At 39.2% G+C, this 24,537-nt stretch overlaps 1 protein-coding gene across 2 annotated transcripts in view; it reads right to left on the bottom strand.

Moving 5' to 3' along the window:
• The window catches only part of gcgrb (glucagon receptor b), a 53,528-nt gene that overhangs the window by 3,943 nt on the left and 25,048 nt on the right, over positions 1-24,537 (bottom strand). Inside the window, exons 1-11 of one of the 2 annotated variants that reach the window (XM_051384281.1) lie at positions 11,795-11,838; positions 11,236-11,382; positions 11,010-11,106; positions 10,778-10,885; positions 7,767-7,855; positions 7,303-7,409; positions 6,849-7,005; positions 5,687-5,846; positions 2,732-2,792; positions 2,474-2,543; positions 485-573 (exon numbers count right to left, since the gene is read on the bottom strand). In XM_051384281.1, the coding sequence (XP_051240241.1) occupies positions 485-573; positions 2,474-2,543; positions 2,732-2,792; positions 5,687-5,846; positions 6,849-7,005; positions 7,303-7,409; positions 7,767-7,855; positions 10,778-10,885; positions 11,010-11,106; positions 11,236-11,289 (992 nt within the window). In that variant the 5' untranslated portion in view covers positions 11,290-11,382; positions 11,795-11,838. Of the gene's footprint in view, positions 1-484; positions 574-2,473; positions 2,544-2,731; positions 2,793-5,686; positions 5,847-6,848; positions 7,006-7,302; positions 7,410-7,766; positions 7,856-10,777; positions 10,886-11,009; positions 11,107-11,235; positions 11,383-11,794; positions 11,839-24,537 lie in introns of those variants that run through there. The other variant, XM_051384280.1, reaches the window with a different exon arrangement.

Below are 24,537 nucleotides of genomic sequence, written 5' to 3'. Positions count from 1 at the left end.
TGACCCTTATTGACCCTCATTGGGTCATCAGCCATCTGCAGAGTTTTTGGTCCAAAACACTTGTCATTACACATTTTTGAGTGAATTTACATAATATTATAATTACAAAACATTAAGCTGTACAAATATATACAAAAGGAGAAATATAAAGAAACTTGATTATGATCTGCAGCACAATAACGAGTTCTGAAATTAAATGGAGGGTTTTTAACACCTACACTATAATCAGTGTTTCCATATTAACAATGGATCACATCACTACTCGTATGAGAAAGGGGTCACCGACCATAGTGATGAACCTACAGGCAATTATCACCCAACTCTACAGCTCCTCTCAGCTCTGTGAAACTTGCAGCGTCTTACAGACCACCTGGTGCCAGTTTCAGCGGAAAAACCTAAGAAACATCTCAACACCGTACGCCACCAGCAAAGCAAATCTTATGTATATATTTTTATCTTTCAGAACAAAAAAATGTTATCTCACCTGAACTTGTAGTCTGTGTATCTCATCTGATGAGCTCTGAGTTTAGACATCAGGATTTTGATAATTCGGATGAATATGAAGAAGTTAATCTGGAATGAGAAGAGACGTTAACTGGATGCAAACAAATGTGCAAAATGCATTCTGTAGATTGTTAGGTGACATCATGTGTAAGAGAGACAGAAAGACTCCCAAAAATGTCTCGAGTCTTGCTGTGCTCTGTGGGTTTTGAACAGGACACACACACACACACACACACACACACACACACACACACACACACACACACACACACACACACACACACACACACATTGTGATCTAGTGCAGAACCCTCTCTGATGACAGAGAACATTAATTATTACAGCACTCAAGTTATTAGCGCTCCAAGTTTGGTAACATGTGTATGTTGTCTTGACAGATGTGCTTGTGTGAACGTAGGTGTGTGAGTGTGTTTGAGTGCACGCAAACACAGTTTATTTAGGTGTGAATGTGTGTTTGTGTGTGTGTGTGTGTGTGTGTGTGTGTGTGTGTGTGTGTGTGTGTGTGTGTGTGTGTGTGTGTGTGTGTGTGTGAACAATAGTTCAACTGCCGGGTTGTGTTTGGGATTGTTGGAGGATGACATATGACGTTACGTCTGTTACACAACCGTACTGCAACTATTTCAGCGATAACAATAAGGATAATTTTTCCACAAGCGCACATACTATAGGACTTAAACAGCCCTGGAAATGTACGGGTTTATGAATAATTTAGCGTGTGCTTGTGCACACGTACGCTTTTGCATGAGGTCACAAGGGTTGCTACTGTTACTGTTAATGTGCACTTGTGCTCATAAGTGTGTCCATCCATAATGTTGTTTATCTCTATGGGAACAAGAGGCAGGAAACACACAAGAGGAATTCCACAACTCTGTGTGTGTGTGTGTGTGTGTGTGTGTGTGTGTGTGTGTGTGTGTGTGTGTGTGTGTGTGTGTGTGTGTGTGTGTGTACATCCATGTGCAAGAACACCAAAGAGACTGTATAAATTAGTTAATCTTCCAATTTAAGATGGGAATCTCTGGGAATTGTATCAAATAATTTGATATCAATTACTTATTATTCATAAACATACTTTTAAATTATTGACCCAAATAAAAAAAACAACTCAACTCAATAGATGTTTCACAAAATAGGAGAACAGACAACTCTCTCTCTCTCTCTCTCTCTCTCTCTCTCTCTCTCTCTCTCTCTCTCTCTCTCTCTCACCACACACACACACACACACACACACACACACACACACACACACACACACACACACACACACACACACACACACATCTGATTTCTTGCTCAGTAATTGAGAAAAGTGGTAGGTGGTAGGAGGTACTTTTTGACTTACTTATCAGAATTGTGAGGTAACTGAACAGCATTTAATATTAACAACATTAGTAGGTTTGTATTTAAACTTGTCACCACCAAACAAACCTTTAGTGGTGCATTTAGTGGTATCAAATACAATACGCACATTACTTCTGGAGCTTCTCTGTATTTCATGGGTTAATAGGTTAAATTGGTGCAGTTAGTTTTGATTGATTTTATTCCTTTTTTCTCTATAAAATCAGAGTAGAAGCTACAGGAGAGGAGAGATAATAATGCTATTGATGTAAGACAATGGATAGTGGGAAAATAAAATTCTTTATAAAAGCAAAAGACAAGAATTTAATTAGGTCAAAATGTTTTTTACTAACCCTACTTCCAACAACTGCGTGATTTACATATTTTCAAAAAAGCACACCTGCCCCCAAACATGAGTATATCTCTATTCACAGAAACACCTGCGTAGATAAAGTTGGTGAATGCCTGCTGCTGTATGTGTGCGTGCGTTTGTCTGCATCTGTAGCTCGATCACATGCCTGCACACCCTGAACCTGAATTTCCTTCATCAATTGTAAACTGCACAACAGAGAATATATGAGGGTAAGAGACATACAGATAGAGAGAGTCTTACCAGATAAGCAAACAGTATAGGAGACCGGATAATCCACCAATATCCCATGTTAATATTCCTCTCCCAGCACCTACACACACACACAAACACACAATTTATATTGTAACATATTGCCGTTATCATTGTGAGTCTGATCTTTTTTTTTTTACTGTATCCTAATATTCATACATTATAATATGAATTCTCACTGGTCACAGATTAAAGCTGCATCTAAACTGCGGTTCATTTGATGTGGCAATATTATGAAAAGAGACTCACTCTTCGTTCTCATACAGATATTTCACTGTGATCCATGGCAGCACGAATATGAGCGGTGCACCTGAGAATGGCAGAGGTAAAACATGAGAGTGAACTGACCTTAAATGAGTTAACAAACCGTATAAAACTTTGTAACATAGAGTTGCTGCTTTTTACCAGATTAGTTGAAACATCATAGCAGTCATCATGTGCTCCTGGTAGATAATTCACTCCAAAGGTTCATTTTTAGTATACACTACTAATTTGTATGACATTACAGTTCTCACTATATTCTATTTATTCTTTGACCCAGTTATCACAATGACATAATCTGATTACCAGTGCTGGGAATAACGGCGTTATAAATAACGGCATTATAAATAACGGCATTACTTTTTTCAGTAACGAGTAATCTAACTGATTACTCTTCCCATCTTAATAACGCCGTTACCGTTACAGCCAAAAAAGGCGGAGTGTTACCATGAGCTGTTTTTTTCATCAGACCAACTAGATCTCTGAGCCGAGAGGCAAAGACTTTTTTTTACTGTACTTCCTTGGTTAGTGGGCAGTGCTCGAGGCAAGCGCATAAATGCTGATGATTGGCTGAGGTTAAGTAAAATTTCATGGTAAGCCAATCAGAGGTAGAGTTGGGCGGGTGTTTGAAAGCACGCATAGTCAGACACACAATGAACAACACAAGCGAGTCAGTCAACGAGAGACAGGTATGGCGAGCCCAAATAATCCAAAACTGGCCTTCTCTGAATGGAAGTATTTGTTATTTATTTTTGGTATAGTGCTTAACAAGCATAATTTAATTTTGCCCAGTTGAGGCCTGTTGAGGGGCAATAAATATCAAAAGTTCCAAAACATCTATTGTGTTATTTGTATCGATCCACTATATAAACATAATATCTACATACATGGCATTAGATTGGAGGCTAGTCTCACTTTGTCCCACAGCAACATTAAAATAGTTTAGTTTTAAAAAAAATTCTCCGTAATTTCTTCCCCTTCTTTTTTTTAGAATAAAAAGGGGGGGGAAGAAACCAGGGGAAAAAAAGAGGAAAATAAATTGGAAAAAAAAAAATAAATTTAATAAAATAAAAAAAAAAAAAAAGGGGGGGGGGGGGGGGGGGGGGGGTTAAAAAGGTTTTAAAGGGGGGGAAGAAGGGAAGGGGGGGGGGAAAAAAGCTTAAAAAAAGAAGCGTTTTTTATTTTTTTTAAAAAGGGGGTTGGGGGAAATAGGGGGGGGTTTAAGTTTATTTGTTTTTTTTTTAAAGGGGAAGTTAAAGGGAATTAGGTTGTTTTTTTTTATGAATAGCTGTTCTCGTATAATATAGCTGTAACTAAAAGCTAAGCCTGACTTTGTGTACATTGTTTCTGTAACTAAGCTACCAATTTTAGATTTGTGTACATTGTTTCTGTTAATAATGTATTGTATTAAGAGTCCATTTCATTATAATATTCAGATTTATCATAAATAATTGAACATGCACATGTATTTTAAGTTCCGTTAAAGAGGGGTGGAAGTGGGGTCACATTTGAGCATTTAAAAATGTATTTGAATGTAACGCAATAGTTACTTTCTGAAGTAACTAGTTACTTTTATAATTTGTAACTGAGTAAGTAATTTAGTTACTTTTTGGAAGAAGTAACAAGTAACTGTAACTAATTGCTTTTTAAAAGTAACTTGCCTAACACTGCTTATTACCCACGACACAGCATCAAACATTCTTTTGTTATGATCATGAGTTTAAAATCTCATTACAAGACAAATACTTCTATACTCCTCTAACCCGATGAAGACTTGAAAGCTCGAAAAATGAAAATGTCTGCATGTGTCTGAGCTTAATTAAAGTAAAATCTAATTGGTTCATAAACCTGGTCTCTTCTCTGGACATTATCTGTCCTGTCAGGCTTTAATGACTCACTGACATTAATGGACAATCCAGTTTAATATTGTGGCTAGACCATGATTTGTTATCTCCACTAGATAACTATGTAATTAAGTTGTTATTTTAGACCATAAGCTAAAAGTGTAATCATAAAGTCATTATTTATTTAAAGATAATTGAGTTGTAACCTCAAAGAAAACTCTCAAAGGTCTGGAATGATCAACAAAAGCTGCTCTGGGCTCATGAATGTTATGATGTGACATAAGGATTCATGCATTTAAAATAATACATTATTAAAAACAGTAGTAGGTAGATTAGTATGTCTTACATCTTATGATAAGGTACTAGATATCCCACAGTCTTAATTTTAAACTCCACCAGTTTTACACATGAAAGTCTGTTTAGGTCTTGGGAAGTATTACTACATACTGTATGTGAAAAAATCTGTAGGGAAGCTGTGTGAAATCTGATAAATGATCTCAAGTGATGTCACATTTGAGTCTGAAAACTTGAAGTTTGAAAATGAAAAACAACTACTAACATAACACATCGAATTTCTGTCTGAACTGTCGGCGGGGGAGTAGAAGAATGAGTGAAATAATAAAACACCATATCACTGGTTCTTTTTACTAACTACTTCATTGTATAAGTTACAAATGAAAATGCCACAGTGATACCTGTGCCATCTCTCTCTTCCCTGTCTCTAATCACCCCTCTGTACACAATCATCTATATGTGTTTGCTTGTGTACTCAGCTTGTGTTGTTCAGTTCAGAGACCGTCATACCACACCTGTCCACTAGATGCCATTGGAGATTTTTATCACTTCGCTGATTTACCTGACTCATCCTGGAAACAGTCTCCTGTCCATAGCTGCTCTGTATTAGCTCATTAGTCTGTTTACATACTTGTTAACCATTCCTGTACCTGACTGACTTCCTGTTGCTGATGACTGTGTTCCTGTTAACACCTACTTGAATGGTCTATCTAATGCTCTGCTTTTGGGTCCTGTTTACTCTTACCACTGACCAATATCAGTCTGTCAGAAAATAACGAGTCGCTGTAGCAGTTGTGGTTCTTACCCCAGCCAATGGTCAGGTAAATGTAGAAGTACTTCCTCTCGCTGAACACGGTGATGACCAGCAGGCTGTGGAGGTAGATTCCTTCCACGAGCAGCCAGTAGTTGTTAGCCATCACGCTGTACTGCATCATCACCATGGCACCACGGCACCACGTTACAGCCTGACAGAGGACGGGGGTGGCGGGGATACAAACAATAAACCAAGGTGACACATTCTTAGAAATGTTCCAGAAAGAATTCCAAGTCACTGCAGACAAATACTCTTCAGTTCAGTTGAATAAACTCTGAGTCAGACCTCAGCACGATACAGTGTTAAAATCTCGCCTTACAATAGCAGCTCAGAGGTCAAGGATTGCTGTCCTGCACATGCTATATTTTCATACATTTACATTTCCAATGTCTCTTGCACCTCTGCACGAGCCACAAATCAGATTTACGGTACATTTTTAATTGCTTATTGCTTCTCCTTGATTGGTGCAGACACAATCCCATTTGAACCATTTTACATGAAATACACTGTGCATTACTCCAATGCAAATGTAAAGCAGCAGGAAAGAAGCAAGTGGGAATCGGTATGTGCAGGTATTTCTTGATTTTCTCTCCATCCCTGAAATCAAAAGTTTCACAAGTTTTACTAAAAAGTAACTTTGGATATCTTCTTGATGAACTGATGATATGAGGCTGTCATTTTATATAGAAATATTCTCATTCAGAAGATTTATTTCCAGGAATGACACTTGGTCAAAATATCAATTATTATTAGAGGCTCAGCAAACAATCCTTCTCTTTATCACAGATTTGATGTGTGTAGACACACCCAATCAATACTTTACTAAGTTATATTTCTGATAGGTGTGGGATTTAAACAACACATTGAATTGTAGGGATGTCCAAAAATTACAGATATTCAAGAAACATGGAGTAGTCTCTTAACACTATTCTGCATTTATTATTTATGTTCAAGTAAATTTGATATTTCTATTTTTTGACAAGGTCTGTTCCTCCCTTCTATTAATTAAATGGTTGTAGTTGTTTAAATTTAACCATAACTTAACCAAACTGTTGTGATGTGGAACATAAAAAACAAACTCTTAAAACGCTAAATAGTTGCACATGATCACAATTCTCAGCAGATGAGGTTGGTGTGGTGTGTTTGTTCTGACCGGTATATTGACCCAGGCTTGTGTCTGGGAGTCACTGCTGCTCTTGGGGTCGAGTGTGAGGGTCAGCAGGGCGTCTTTGACCAGGATGGACACAGCTCTCAGGATGAAGGAAGCGAACAGGTTCATGTGGATGTTGTTCCTCATACAGTGGAGCTTCCTGGTGCAGAGGAAGTGTGCGATGACTTTTGACTTTTATATGTTGAATTTACTATTCCTATTTTTCCACCTTTGTTTCATTTTTCCCTTCTTCATTAACTTCCATTCATCCCTCCTTTCTTTTTTCCCACCTTCCTTTTACCTGGTTACCTCTTTCCTTTTCCTCATTGTTCTTCATACCCTTTATCAATTCTTTACTTTTCTTTATTCTGTCTTTTTCCTTTTCATTCCTTCACCTATTCCTTCCTCCTCCTCCTCCTTCTCCTCCTCCCCTCCTTACTCTTCGTACATGTTGTACCTGAAGGTGATGAGGATTCCCAGGGCCAGTAGCAGAGCTCCGAGGGAGAGCGAGTAGCCAACTGTATACATGATCCGTAACTGACTGAGGATGCGGCCATACTGCTGCTGCAAAACCAACAGGAGAGACACAGTCAGTTACCGCCATGCACCCCCCCCCCACACACACACACACACAAACACAAACACACACACTTGATGAAATTTGGCACAAAGGATGTAAAAAGGGTCATAAAGAGTATTTGAACAGATGGGAGGATTTTCACATGATGAGTCATTTCAGATCAAGTTAAAGTGTTAAGTCAGTCACAGTCACAATATCGTCTAACCATCTGCCACTGCCAAGCAGCTTCAAACATGGTAACAGTTATTTCACAAGGCACTGACCCCCCCCCACACACACACACACACACAGTTTTATACACACACATACACACACCAACATACTGTGCTATATACACACACCTCACCAGGGTCGTCCTCACATTCGCTGGTATTCTTTTGCGCCCATTGACCATCTTCCTTGCAGACTCTGTGGACCCGACCCTGCTGAACTGTTCACATACAGACACACATTATGAGATGTTAAACGAGGATGGCGTGTGTTTCCCACTGTTCAGAAGTCACTAAATACCCACGCAAAAATATTTACTGATAATATCTTATCTGAAACAAACAGAAGTTGTTGATTCATTCTTGACCTTGGAAACAACTTTTACTTTTACTCAACGTCTACTTTCTGTCTTTTTCCAAAGCGTTCAGCTTCCTCAGTGGATGGGGTTGGCTAAGTTATTGCTAAGTCAAGGCGATAGTTCAGTTGTTCGTTCTTATGGACGCCACTGCTTTTCATGGCAAGACACGACCCTGCGTAGAATTTGAGCGCTAGGACTGGCCAGAGGCACATTTTTAAGTTCTGCCAGAAAGGCTTTCTAACATGTGGTTAATGTTGAGAAAGGGTCTATTTTAATCCAAACCAGGCTATTTTCCTAAACATAACCAAGTAGTTTTGATGCCTAAACCTAACCAAATTGCCACTTGTTTTGTTATAAAAATAAAACTAAAATAATAAATCAACTACGTCTAAAAAGCAGTCTCACAGAGGAGTCATACCCCAGTCTCCCAGGTATAGGTTATTTGATTAATCCACTCATCCACCATTACTTCCTCCAGACCTGGACTTTGTATTAGCTTTATATAAGCTTTTGTACGTCACTTGATGAGTGTGGCCGATCCTAGCATCTGAATGCCACACAGCCCGTGTCTTGGCAAGAAAAAGCAGTGTGATTTAGAATTACATGATTCATAATTAGCGTCATCACGTGATCCAAGTATGGCACTTTGGTCACACGAGCAAACAACAGAGCAAACATCACCTGCAGAAGAAAACCGCATGGCTGACTGCTCCATAAAAAGGTAATAGTAAGGTTTTTCACTCTAAAGCTCACAAATTAACATAAGATCTCCTTTGTTTGACCCATACAAAAAAGTAAATGTAAAAACAAGTTGTGTTTTTTACAGTGGTTTCTCCTGATCATTAAATGTCCAGCACATTATTCCTGGATTTTGTTACGACAGAAAAAATGTTGCCTGACCAACAATTCACAAACCGAGGATTTTCACTTTATAACACAAAATAGAAAAAAGCAGAGGTGGAAGAGGTGGTTTAGGTCTCTGCCTCTCGACACCCCCTGGAGTGGACAAAGAGAGACCCCTGCCAGGCTGCCATTCCACAGGAGATAACAGAGACAAGCTCCCTTTCACACCTATTCAGAGCCTCCAGACCACCTGGAGGTCCCCAAGAAGGCTCCACAGGACAGGTAAGCTGAGTGGAGAGATAGCTGACTAGCATTTGGTCTTCACACCCAATTAATGCACTCTTTGAAACCACTGTACACTCTATCCAGTGCAGCATTCATCAGACAGCTGGTTTCTTTCATCCCACACTGAATGACAAGGACGTATGATGAGCTGTGTTGTCATTGCAAAGCATTTTCCATTCACTTCACAGGATGAATTTAAATAAAAGCACTGTGGAGAGCTCTCAAAAAAAAAAAAACTGACGTTAATACTTCAATTCAACAAGTGGGACAATGCCTACCTAGCATTTCAGAAAAACTCTCACATCCAGTACTATATTTATAATGCAGGTGTTGAAGACACGCTTTAGTTTGAAAAAGAAGGGGTCGTTTCTGCACACAGCTCTTGGAATTAATCGTTTTTTTATTCAATACATAATTTTAAAGTTTCTGAAAATTATGTTTGAAAATGTCATTTAGTGAACAAGGACTTTTACTCATTCAGAAATGTAGTTTATGTGAATGGAGTGAGTATAGGCTCTTGTGTCACCAGATAGCTATAGTAAATAGTGTAGTTTGTATTCTAACTCTCCATCTACATAGTGTCTGGTCCAGTTAATCATCTCCAAGAGTGTCCAGTAAGCCCAGTTTAGCCAGCAGCAGTTTTCTGCTGGCCAATGTTATGTGTTTTAGGTAATGAATTACCAACACGTGAAATTAATCTCCCAACACATTCAATACAAAAAAGGTTATCTGTCCAGTGACCAAGAAAGGATTTCAGCTTTCACTCATAGAATAATTCGAAATTTGGTTAAAATGTATTAGATGAAAACATGGCTATTAAATTCATAAAGTTGATATGGTGAACATGTTATCAATGTCTTATTTACTATTTACGCATCCAGCAGGCAAAGAGCAACATTACCATTTATTTGGTATGGATTTATCTGGTAAACTGTTGAATGTAAGTCCAATATTCTTTCTCCTTTTAGCTCAGTTTTTGGTCTCCACCAACTCCTGTCCACCAGCTAGTCACTAACCCCCAAATTCCACCAGAAGCGCCTCTCCGCTCTGCTCTGCGTAGAATATGTGGCACAGAGCAGATCACACTGGCAGGAAGTCAGACACAGAAACGGCAAAGATAATCAAAAATACTGCGTGCAAACTCCGCATCGCATTTCACGCTAGATCAGCATTGTGTCAGCAGGCAAAAGACAATCAGTCAGAGGCAGGTTAGAGGACATTTTAGTGGGGAAACACACGTAAAATACACGCTTTGCCTGTGAAACCTTCTCGTGGGATTTGAAGACATGCGGATCTAGGAGCCAAACCGTTATTGTTATAAAGCCGTGCCCTGTAGATTTCCGGGGTAACTTTGTCAGCCTGCTGCTTTATAATGTACATATTTTGAGTCGGTTTATTAGAGCCTGTCCGCCTGCTGCAGCTGGAAATTATGAGAGATGTGAGAACCAAAACAGTAATCAGCTGAAAGATGCTAAGCTGCTCCACTGAGTTAAGAGCAACTAAGGAAATTGGTGATGATACTATTTCTTCTCTTCCCTGTAAGTTTATCATTAGTCACCCTCCATTGTTAATATAAAACTGTTAATCATTGCAGCTTTAAATGTTTTTATTTGTTGCATAATTCTGCGATTCAACTGCCGCAGTATTCATACAGACCTTTTCGGTACCATGGCAGAAACCATGGGCAGGAGACATTGACTGTGGTTCCTGGAAGTCCATCAGGCCAGCAGGCGTACAGGTCGAAGGTCCTGTTACACACCAGCCCTGCAGTGGAGATGTGATCTGTGAAATCTGTACTCTTGACTTACAGTACAGGTCAGGCTTACTTCCTTCTCTTACATGCATCTCGTTCAGACTTGGAGCTCATACTGGGAGGAGAGGGGCTCACCTGTGGTGGGGGGCGTGGCGTTGAGGTAGTCCAGGCACTGGTTTTTGTAGCTGCTCCACTGCTCCTTCACAAGCTCCAGGGAGTTAGCAGAGGAGACCTGCAGGAGGAGTACACTTCCTGAAGCTTATCGTCAAGTGTTTAGCAATCAACACTCAAGAGAGAGTATAGTTAACCCAAAACTCTCTGTGTCACTGTGTGAAAAAGAGAGAAGGGTCGGGAGTCATACCTTTGTGCAGCTGCAGAGCATAAGCAAGGCCAAGAGGAGACACACCTGGGACATCCCACTGATGCTGGGAGGATGGGGATCAGTGGGGACCAGAACACAGAGGAGGCCCGACACATGAGGTGGTCTCAGCCCAACTCACCATGTGGCCTACAGACACAGTATGGAGAAGCCTGTTAGTAGGAGTGTATGTGTGTGGGGAATAATGAAGATATCGAAAAAACAAGCAACAATCAGTGATATACTCCTTTTCTCACAAAAACAGTAGTAGTTAAAGTAATCAGAATTTCCCAGCAATTTTCACTCATAGCATTGAAAATACATTTATACAAGAAATCCTGTACTGTACATATAAGACCATCTCTGACGCAAAATGCAACAAAAGCATGGTTCTTTTTTAACATATTGAATATTTATTGTGAAATTGCCACACAAAAGCATCAATCATGAGAGCTCAACAGATGATTGGATAATGGGATTGGACAGCAGGCGGAAGTGGGTCAGAGGAGAGGACAGTGCCTTCAGGGTGAACACGCTACACTTACCCTCACATCTAGAATACCTTATTTAGAGTCTGTTACTGCAAATGGATGGACCTGTTTTTGAGAGTGTGTTGATTTTCATGGAAGCTGCATTTCCTGCAGCATCAGTTGACCGTCTTCACTCACGAAGTTGGAGAACAAAACGAAATCTGAAACGTTTCTGCAAAAAACACCTTGACGATGGAAACATTTTTAGCTAAAACGTTTCAAATTCCATTCTGTTCCAGTCTCTGTGCTTCTGTTGTTGAGGCTGCATTTGTGTGTGTGTGTGTGTGTGTGTGTGTGTGTGTGTGTCTCCATGGTACTGAATTGACAGCGCTCTAAGCCAAACATCAATAGCCTGTCATGTCATCCCAGCACAAAGATTAGCACCTTCATTTTAAAAGGACAACCAGGCAAACAACAATAAGGTGAGCTGCTGCTGCGATTCCTTCCTGCAAGACACCTTTTATCTTGTGGTGTTACAGTAATGATCTTCGTCTTTACAACCACATGCAGCTCTTATCGACGGAGCAGCAAAGCTGAAGAGACAGTTTACAAGCTCCTACATGTTATCCACATGTTTTTGTGATTTATAATGAAATACACTGGGGAATTTCTCTGTGCATGATATAGCTTTAAATATGAATTATAGGATGGAGCCTTATCAAAGCCGCTAACTCAGTCACCCCCTAGCACCCAAATGTCCTGCTTTTTTAAATGTTAAATCACACTTTAAAGGATAAGTCTGGTGATGTTCTATATCTGTTATTGTAAAAAAAAAAAAAAAACATAAAAGACCAAACCTAACAGTATATCTTGTATCGTATTTTTGTGTGACATATAGCTGTGCTGTTATGCAAAATGTTGTTATCCAAAATGTATAAAAAACACATCAGTGAGCACTGGTAGTTTCCTTTAAGTCAATCCTTTGGCTGTAAATACTTACTAAGGCACCAAATGTATATTAATCTGCAGCTGAAAATATAACTCTCCCCGCTGCCTCTCTGGTCCCCCATCTCCCTCTCGCTCCTCTCCCAATATTTTAACATCTAACTGAGTGAATTAAGGGTTTATTTAGACCAAATCCAGGTTGGTGATTGTTGGAGCAGTGTGGTAGTTTGAACACAGTCGTGTAACTACTGTTTCTGGTTAAACAAAAAGAATCTTACCCTTCCATATAATCGTCTATGTCTATGGATCTTTTATAACAAGAATCTGAGCCAGTCAGTGGCAAAAAGAAAGATTAGTGTATGTAAATTGTACATTGCAGTAAGTACTGAACTTACTCTTTACAGGACCAGTGTGTAGGATTTAATGGCATCCAGCAGTGTAGTTGCAGATTGCAACTCACTTGTTTACCCTCCCTTTTCAAGTCTGAGGGAGAAACTATGGTGGCTTTGAAACATGTGAAAAATGCAAACAGCTCTATCTAGAGACAGTTTTTGGTTTGTCCGTTCTGGGCTACTGTAGGAACGTAGCAATACAACATGTCGGCCACCACGGAAGGTGACCGGCACCATCTGCATATGAAAACAGCTCATTCTAAGGTTACAAAAACACAACGTTTCTTTTTTTCAGGTGATTATACTTGAATGGAAATATACCTATGGATATTATATTCCAACCCATAAGTATGATCCTCCATTATTAACTAAAGTGCAGTGCAGACTTTCAAATGTGCCGGGGCAGTGACAAGCGCCTCTCACTGATCTCCTTCTCCGTTATAGCTGGTTTCAGTCACGTGACGCTGGCTCTTAACAAAAACGCGTTGTGGATTAGCTAGACAGGTAGGCTAGTGCTTTATGTCCCTCTCGGCGATTATAGTTTTTCAAAATGGCGGAACGACATGGAAGCCTCCATGGACTTGCCCTTCCAATGTATATACAGATAAGAAATTCTTCGCTTACGAGGATAAGTCAGATCATTGGCAGAGGTAATTTTACACCAATGAGGACACATTTATGAATGAAGACATTGATTTTCGCTAATAAAATACTTAAAACATTACACAATGTCCCTTTAACAAATGATCAAGTTACTATGACTTTTTGTGATTAATTCACACTTAATAGATTATCATTTAATGAATCTTAATTCATACATTCATTGATATGTGACCAAATTAACAGAATTCTAGTCAAATTTTTTTATTTCAGGACCCTGCATTTGTCTAGGCTTTACGGAAAGATAGCCTGATATTTCTATGAGAATAGACCCAACTGTGTTTTTGAAACATTATGGACAAATTAGAGGAGAATGATCAGACATGTTTAAGCCCCTCTGCTTTCAACAACATAATCTAAATATTTATAATGAGAGAGGCTATAAATAAACATTAGTGTATGAGGAATACGTCTAATTGGTTGCACATAAATGAATGTATGTAACCGTGAAAACATTCCTGAACTGATAATCTATTAAGTATCCACTTGATTATTTATAAATGGCTAGCAACATATACTCATGATAAATCCTACATTAATTCATGCATTGAATCATGCACAACTAAAGTATATAACTTATTATAAAGTGTTCCCGCTTTTATTACAAGAATCTATCTATGCTTCCTTTTCTGGGTTTCTGTTTTTCTGGACACTGAGTATTACTGTGACTGTGAATTAGTGTATTAGTATTAGTTGTTCCCTCTTATTGATTCATAGTGATTTACAGCACGAATGGTCGGATTTATCGTTAAAAATATGTTTATGTCATAAGATAAACTATGCAGCCTTATGAATAAAATAATCAATAGTAAGTCGGGTTATTTTTCAGCCAACATGAATTATTGGGTTGAATAGGATCTTTGTAGTCTGCAGTTTATGAAATTTAATCTCCTAACTTCCATCGTCACATATAGATATTTACTTGATTTTCATTGGTAGCTAGGTATACGAGAGCATGTGAGCATTTGTGTGTGTGCTCATGTGCACGTGTGTGCCACTGGGCTGCTATAGTGTGTCTGTTTTTAGTTGACCACAAGACTGAGCAGAGGGCAGCACATACTCACAGGATTGTCTCCAACTGATAGCCTTATCGACCTCTTAGGCAGGTTTTACATTACACAGACACACACACACACACACACACACACACACACACACACACACACACACACTCACACATACATTCACACACCAGCAGGCTGTGGAATGAGGATATCCTAATGCCTTTTCCAGCCTGTGTAAATCTCTCTTTCCAGCGTAGTAGCACCTCAGGTTTATAAGGCCAGTAATTGAATCCTCTTCCAAATGTTTTTCAGCAGCTGCTTGTTTCTGCTTTTGGGTGAAATGTATCACTGCATTCAGATGTAATCTTTGTATCTCAAAAATGTCATCTAATCTTTGCTTGATGACGGTGCATTTCTTTTGTTTTTCCTGAGGGATTTGTAGCAGCCCAAATTGTTTCTCAAAACACAAATACACTTTTGGTGGAAGTAACTCTTCAAGAGGTACAAATCAAAATTTGTCTAGTTGTAGTACATTCTAGGCTCTGATCTGTATAATGAATTACTTTCAGACACCATGATAACAATTATATAATTCATATTATGAAGCCCCAACAAGGTCATTGGATACCAATAAGATTGTTGTTCTATTTTATTTTATTCACGTCCATTCACTCAGAGGGAAACATTTCTTTGAACTTGCTGCTGATACTGAGCGAATGTTTGCATCCTTCTTCCAAATAGCCATTCTAAACATATTTTACATGACAATTGAGTGGATAAGGCTCAGCATCCCTGTCTGATAATCATATGATGAATACAGAGCTGTGCATCTCATTAAGGAGCAACACAAAGTGAGGGATGGAAAGCGAGAAACTATCTGTACAACCATGCCAACTGATTTGTATGAGCACAATCAGCCTGTGTGAGTCACAGCTTTTCCTTTGGAATATTCTTGAATAATGTGCTGTTCATGCAAATCAAAACACATAAAAGCACATACTTCTGTGTGCACATGTGCGTGTGTGCGGTCACTGCAACAGCTACATCTCCCAAGGGATACATGCTTAAACAAACCATGATTAGCCATTAGCCATTATTTGCATTGTTCATTTGCCTCGTTCTCTCTTGCACACAAAATCGCACACTCACACACATGGACATGCTTTTTTCCCTTCTTTCTCTAGGCAAGAAAGAGGTGGAAGTGAAAAAGATCATCACTGAGTGCACTTTTAGCTCACAACACAAATTATCAACAGATGAGGCCACAGCAGCCTCCTGCTCTCCTCCATCTACTGCTGTATTAAACATTCTTGACAACAGCACTTTATCCTTCTGTCTGACTCATAAACACCTTGCAGAATGCGAGAATGAGAGGTATCAGTCTGTCACTCTTTTCATTCATATTTGTCATCCTCTGTAAGCTCGGAGTGTAGCTTCTTTCATTTTTCTTTCTCACTGTATGTCTGTGTGTCAGAAGTAAGACCGTGCCTCTCTCCTCCCACACATTTCCATCTAAGTGCACAATATGTATGCTTGTCCTGGGGAAAAACACTGACACGGCGCTGGAAGCGAGGCAGAAGGAAGGCGAGTGGTGTGACAGCAAATCATTAGAAAATCTAATAAAAAACTTCTTATATGCAAGGACATTGTCCTCAAGTTATCAAATGACCAATAATGAAGTCTATCAGAAAGAAATCGTTGAGGTTATACTGTCCATACCCATCACGAGCACCTCCTAATTATGTTGGTTAAATTAATAGTAGTCTCTATGTGATGAGGAGCGGGCAATCAGGCAGAGCATGTAGGTGGTAGCGGAGACAGGAGAGCAGCGGCTGTAATGGAGCTAAACAGAGCCGTAATTATGTTGTTTCTGCCTTGGTGAGCTCCTCTGCCCCATATGGAGACAAATGCTCTAGAGCTCCAATATAATTTCTCTGCATGATTTTTCCTTCCTTTTTTCCATTTATTTTAATTTGTTTCTTTATGACTTGATGATATTGAAAAATGCTGCACAGAATGTATTGTGTATTTTGGAGAACTGCCATAAATAATAAATAATATGATTATGGTGAATAATGCCACCAGAATAAAATATTCTAAATTCAAATGAAAGAACCCTTCCATTAAATTATTAACTAGTCTCCAGACTATTGGTATTACTGATGTGTTTTCACTTGTCTAATGCACTGGTTTGCTAATCATACATAAAGGATCATTGATGTCATTTTAAACCAGATGACGGAAAGTGCATTTGTGATAAAAATATCTAAAAAAAAATTGTTTGTAAGCTTCTACAACTTGATGACAATCTTAGCTGCTGAGAAGGCGTTTAAAATGACTGTAACATACCGGTGACCTGTGCGTGATGGTTCATGTGTCTTGTAAACACAACTAGGACACTTAGAATATGTTGCCACAAAACCACCCCCACCCCCAACTAACATTTAAATCAGTTTAATACTATCAAGTCTAATCAGCCGCCAGGATTTTCAAAGCAGCACACTTGCACATCCTCTCTGAGGAAACATACAGCTGCAGCAGGGGCACAGGTGCTGCACAGTTAACAGAAACTTTTTTAAGAACCCAACTCTCAAACCACCAAAACAGGAGGACAAGGACACTATAACACAGTCACCGTGAAGTATGTATGCTGGGACATCAGACTGTTTGAGACTGTATGTGGAGATGGATTTAACAATCTGGCACAGGACTTGATTGACAGTGGTGCACAGCTGGCAGTGTGGGCACAACAGCAGCGTGGTGAATAGCAACAGTTGGGGATTGATTCAGCCAAACGGCTAATTACGATTTTAAATAATCTTTCATATATACATATTACACTTACAACTGTGCAACAATATGACGTTATGTGTGTAACATGGATCATGGGTCTGGTTGCGGGTCCTATATTAAAAGGTCGTGTTTGACTTGGAGATAATTGGAGATAATTATGGGTAACAGGTCAGTCCCAGTTCTGAGCTCTATGGGTGTGGGTTTGTAAAACTGGACCACTCTGTTCCACACTGGACCTTTAAGGACCCTCATACAGCCCTCTTTTCAGGTTTCTTCCCGCTTCAGTGACATTGTTGTTTAGGCAGATCAGTTGTACTTGGCTGGTGACAATCCCAAGTGTGTGTATATGCTGGTGTGTTTGTGTGTGCATACATGCTGGTGTGTGAAACTGTGTGTTATGATTAACTGAGGTAGGTGATGGAGGTGACCCAGAATCTGCTCCTTCAGCAGATGTTACGCTTCACAAACAGAGCAAGAGCCATCTTTTTTCTTCTCATCTATCTCCGTCTCTCGCCCTCTCATCAGAGGTTCTCCTTGTCCTTCCCCCACTCTTTAATTTCATAACCCTGCAATAACGTGGGAAAAAAATTCCACCAGAACCTTCAGAGAATCCAACCCTAATATCCTTTGTTATTATTTCTTTTGCCTTCTCGAGGGAGAATTGTCTGACCATCTTCTTTCCTGTCTGATTAGGCTCATGAGGGAGGTCAGTGCTGCAGTGGGAAACGCAGAGATAGCAGATGAGGATCTGTCTTCTGACTGGACAGTAGCTGATCCAAACGTCTAATAGTTCACACATGCAGCTCTCCTGTCCCATACATACATAGCTTACAGTTATTCTCTGAAAACACATTAGCTAGTGGTACTTTAAGAACTCAGCGACCTGCACTGTTTTGTGTGTCAGCCTGTAACGTCCCGTAGTGTCTGTCCATCGAGAGGATAAAGTGTTTTCACCCTTCACTGCATGTAAAAAACACAACAACTCTCTCTTTCACGGTTCTCATATTAAAATAGTGGAGATAGTTTCCCCCAGCACAGATGAAAATATCATGCTCAAATCATCACGACTTCCACTTAGGAGACATCTGTGTTGGAAAGAAGTCTGGGTACCGCAGAGCCACTGGCAGATGGTTAGAGCAGCTTTGAGCTGATCGGTGCATTCGGAATAAAATGTAATCATGGCAACGATGCATCGGAAGGCAAACGTCCAGTGGTGGGTGTGGATGAACCCAGCGGTGTCCAGATGAGCGTCGTAAAAGTTGCGTGTGAACATGAGGAGTGTGCGAATGAAGGGGAGAGGGAGATAGAAAGAGGAAGAGCGCATGGGGCTTGGCCAGTACATACCATTCTCAGTGTCCCGTGGAGAATGCCAAGAGCCAGACCCTAAATCCTCAGACATGCGCTCCCTGGACTCCTCCATAAAATGCTTTACTTATAACACAGATATCCTGCTTGTTATATATTCTCCTTCAGCCTTGCATTGCTCCCATACACACCCTATCTCCTATAGAAACAGACAACACCACATTCCCCTGCCAACACTCACACACACACACAAAAACTAGTTACACAACCAATTGAGTTAATTATTAGAAAATATATGACCTCATGAAGGTTTATGCAGTTGGCTGAGGGGAAGAAAAGACAACATATGGCAAACAGACAAATACAAATACAAGTTGTTCCCCCTTTTGACCAATCGGTGCCAGTTTAAAGTAAGTTTACACTTACACTGTACACTTTCTTGAGAGTTAGATGAGAGGATTGATACATGAGAGTGGTATCAAGTGGTGGTTCAATAACGCTCCTGTTGCTAGCCTCTCTACTACACACAGGGATGAAACGAATCAACAGTCCCAGTAAAACAGCAAATAAGACTAATGACAAAGTAAGTAGAATTTTAACGGCAATGGCTAACACTGAAAAGAGTCATTACTGTTACGCGTTACAAAGTAATGCAATACTGCTCAACGCTGGTAGTTGATATATACACAATCAGCACATGGATGGACAAAAGGACAAAAGGACAGATTAACCAGGGCTTATCCATAGTGTCTCCCAGAACTCTATCACTGTGGGGAGAAATGTCAGTGTGTGAGTGTGTGTCATATCCAAACTAACCACCCTCATTGCCTGTCATGCATTTGCTAGAGGCGCATCTGCAAAACACTTCCCGACACACACCGTCACACCTGTGACAGCCACAAACATGAGGGACACAAACTGGTCTCAGGGACAAAAATACACAAGAATGTTGCACACAACTATACATTAACAGCGCTACTTACGGGCTTGATAATGCACAAAACCTCATTTAAAAACAACCAGCTGCTGCATTTAAGGAAGAAAGTATAAAATACTAACAATCGTTACCTTTAAAAATAGTTATATAGCTGCTCAGTTTCAATAAGTCAACTGTGCATGTGTGCGCCTGCATACATCCAACATGCATGCATGTATGTATGAGCTGTTAAAAGGTGTGGATAAAGACAATCATGGCACCCACATTGTCACCACGGTATGAAAACACACACAAGATGATGGGTGGGGGGTAAACAAATAACTGCCTGGTTCCTCTTACCAACAGAGAGAAACTTAAGAATGGTCAGTAAACATTTGGAAAAGTGTAATAATATAAATATAGCAATAAATCATGAATGGAGAGATTCCATAATATAAGTTTAGTTTAGTTTATTCTGTGTCATATAATAATAATACTAATAATAATATTAATAACTTTATTTATATAAAGGGTTTTAAAAACAATGTAAAAAAAATGCTTTAAACACAAAATAAAAGGTTCCCTAACTTAAATATAAACTACATAAAATAAGTTAATAGATCACAACAAATAGTGAGTTTTTAGAAGAGATAAGAGGACCAGTTGTGATTTTGGAACCATTAGTAGGCCCCTGCCAGAGGATTTCAAGCAGGCTCTTATGGTGTCTTATAAATCACAGATGTTGGCAGGGGCCAAACCATTCAAGGCTTCAAAAACAAGCAGTAAAATCTAAAAATAAACTCTAAAACTATCAGTGAAGGGTAGCATGGATTGGTGTAATCTGGTCATTCCTCTTAGTATGAGTTCAAAGCCTGGCAGCAGCATTTTGTATCAACTGCAGTCTTTGCATATTACGTCTGCTGATACCAGAATAAAGTGCATTTCAATAGTCAAGTCTGAAAGAGATAAAAGAATTGATGACCTTTTCTAAGTCTGCAAGGGAAAGGAATGAAGTGATCTTGGTTAGCTACCTCAGTTCAGCAAAGCAAGACTGCATCACTTTAGTCACCTGAGCGTTGAAGAACAACTCTGAATCAAAACTACCTCCCAGTTTACTCTTTGAACATTATTAGATGAGACACCCAGACTAGAGGAGAAATTGTGAATGCAGCTAGAGGTGGACAATCAGAACACACATCATGTGTCATAAAGTACATAGTGCCCCAACTGTATCCTTCAATCAACCAGCTAAACTGGCACATAACACAATACACAGCCTAAAATAGCTAAGGATTTAGAGGGACACCAATTTTGAAAAATTTGAAAACCAAATGCTATTTTTAAAGTCCGGAGGCTGGAAATACGGGCGATGTTTTGTACAATACAGAACACTGTTGCAGCTTTGAGGGAAAAGCAGTTGGACAAACTGCTTCAGAGCGCCACATCCCTCCCTGCCTTAGCAACCTTGGCTGTTGTTTCCAAGCAGATTTGAGCTAAATGCATTAAAACTCCAATGAAAGTAATGAAAATGAAAAAATAAACAAAAACAAATGTTTTTGTCCATGTGAAATAACACTGCACAAATGTAGCATTGAGATATAATTGTATTGTTTGAGGTTGATATGAGTACCTTCACTGTAGTTACCATAACAGCAGTGGATCAGATCCTCACACATAACCCCGCATCTCTTTATGGGAGTAAAAACCTTCAGTGGATGATTTTGTAAGAATCTTAATATTTAGAAACTATTTGAGATATTCAAATGTGTTATAAATGAGTTTCATCCAACTGTGAACATATCGTAACATCATCCATAAGGGACATACTACTTCCTGTGTTTTATGATATAATTTGTTGTTTTTACTTGCATTGCCTTTTAGTATTTGTCTTTCCTTTCTTTGGAAAACACATAACTTTGTGGAAAAGTGCTAATCTATATCCATTTTTTAATATTCTTAATAACAATAGTAATACTACCATTAACAAGCTAATATTTCACATTTGAGAACCATGTATGGTACTGTAACACTGTATCTCAGTCACTTTTATTTGTAGCCAAAATGTAATTTCCATGGTATTTAGAATTGAACTGTAGAACCCTTGAACATAATATGAAGGTGCATAGCATACGCTGTGGACATGATATATGATTTATGAATATGTTCAAATTAGAAGACTGAGGAAGCACACTTTGTCTGTGCCTTCCAAAGCTGTTACATATCTATATCTAAAAATCTGTTTTACATTTAAGTCACATCACAATTTTGTTTATATTAGGTACAAAAAGCACCTGGTCTGTTTCATGGAAAGATCATCAAATGAATGCTTCACTATGGTTGGGGGAGCTTTGTTGTCATGGTTTCAATGATAACCACATGGTTAAGGTTAAGGAATGGCCCAGGTCAACAACAATGATTTTCGGTAGGAAACGGTAAACAAACATTATTCTCCCATGTTAAAGTCCCACATATTTGTGGATCCATCCATCCACCCCGACCTCCCCTCATGTGGACTTTGTGGCTCTAAAATAACTTCATTGCACTTCCTCCTTTACTTCTGAGAGTAAAAGGGCAAAGGCTAAAGAGCTTAGTCACTTCAATGTAAACATACCGTATGTTTTTTGGGAATTTGCTGAGACAACTGATGCTGACACTCTTCTTGAGAGGACAGTGTCAGATTAATATACTTATTACTGCAGCACAAAAGCAATGACTGAACAAACATACACTAGTTAAAGCTGCATGTTTAAAGAGTCCTCTATCTGAACTGTACACATCTGACAGACACGAGTTCCTGAACCATCATCTGTGTGTTGCCATCTCACTCCACTGCACTTTACTTTATTGGCAGTCAGCGGCCTTCACTCTTCAAACTTCTAATATATTTGATATAATCAGAACAGCTCAGATTGGTCTCTGACTGAAGCACCACTGAATCTTTAAATCCTTCATGCAAGAAATCTGAGCTGAGCTTTGATACTGGGACACAGGACTCTTGACAGTCAGGATCAAACATGAGGTTATCTGCACCGAATGTGTGTGCTCCTATCACTAAAAGAAAATTGCTCCATGTTAGGACAACAACATGTACAGCAACAATGTGAATCTAGGCATTTCTAACTGAGTGCCTAAGTTTGACAGAGTTTAATTTAAGACAATGTGTTTTTTGTTGAACATCCAGAGATTTATATATGTATTTAAATATCAGATACTGCTGTAGAGCTGCATCAGCAACTTGACTGTTGAGTTCTAAATTACTAAGTGGTGAATGATGGAGGGCACACATTGTTTTCAAGTCTTGTGAATACAAATAACAGATTTACATGCCATTTTCAAATGTTGCACTTTTGTACAGATTCATTCAGCAGATGTTGATTTCCATTCACAGTAAATTACATTTTCCATTCAACAGTCAAACAAAAAAGATAGAAAAAATGATGATCTATTCAATTCTTCATCTTGAATAAATCCACCAAACACATTGAGGGTATGGTTGTAATTACTTCTACACCCATTAAAAAGATTTGTCTTTTCTCATTTCAGTCTGATAAGCTCTATTTGTAACAGGGAATCTACACAGTTTGAAAAGTGAACGAAGCAAAGAGAGGAGAGAGAATTTGGGTCCATTTGTCTGTCAGATGAGATATATTTTAGATTTAGTGAAGAAACATAATTAGATAATTCTGTTAAAGCTAAACAGACCTATATGTGCCAGCGGCATCTAGGGACACAAAGCTTAATCTGTCCGTGTGTGTGTGTGTGTGTGTGCGTGCGCGTGAGAGAGAGAGACTTACACACAAAGAGAGAGTGTGTGTGCATGCATTTGCATCCTGAAGCACTGGGCTCATAACTCAGCTGAGTTTGTTTGGTCGCAGGCTTTCAGTACTGGGAGAAATTATATTACAGATAATGAGGTTTATTATGCTGTCTTCAGAGAAGCTCAAAACTATGTGTCCTGTTATATTCAAGCCAATAATCTAAAGACTGAGTCTCCTGCAAAGAAATGATGTGTGTCAAAATGACTAAATGTAAAATTACTGCAGAAAAAGATGTGGAAAAACTGTTTAGTTGCAAAATACATGCATATGTTTTCAAATCCAAATTCTCCCTAAATGGTTGAAGCATGCCTCTAATTTTCATTAACACACTCCTGACATGGACTTTTTGCAGGGTCAGAGATGAAGATGTGCAGCAGTCATAAAAAAGTTATGGCATCGAAGGGCAATACAAGTTCAATACTGTAATTGTTTCATGAGCTGAATGAGAAGATGAGGGGAGTTAATGTAAAAACAGTTTAAGGGGAATCAGTCCAAGAATGAGTGATGTAATTTCTATTCAGTTAAGCAAAGATTTTTAGCGGTAATTCGATTTCTTCAAACGTACACAACACAATTCTCATGAGCCTCTAAAATGGCAAAAAACATCATGCAAAAGAAAAGGCCCTCTGCTAATTTCACATGCAGTAGAAGTTTCCAGTGAAGACAGATTCTCAGATTTGCAAGGCTCCAACAATCCTGTAGGGAAACTGATGGAGCCCTACGCAGTGTTAACAGCCAGGAGGGTCTGCTCAGTGTGGGGTGGAAACGAGCCTTCCCAGGCTAGAAAGGAATCAAATCTTAAAACAATTAAAGGCCATGCACACCCACACAGGTGTTTCCAATTATTCTGGCTGATTAAAGCTGAGTACAGGTTGAAGGTGGGCGGAGCTAGGCTGGGAATGAATGAATAAACCGTTTTAACAGCAAACAATCTGACGGCTCATAGAAAGAAAAGCACAGGTAGCAGTTATATTAAAAGTGTCTCTGTTCTATTCAATTAGG

This window comes from Dicentrarchus labrax, unplaced genomic scaffold (assembly GCF_905237075.1).
Source record: "Dicentrarchus labrax unplaced genomic scaffold, dlabrax2021, whole genome shotgun sequence".
NCBI classification, from domain to species: Eukaryota; Metazoa; Chordata; class Actinopteri; family Moronidae; genus Dicentrarchus; species Dicentrarchus labrax.
This window is presented reverse-complemented; position numbering and strand designations above follow the sequence as displayed.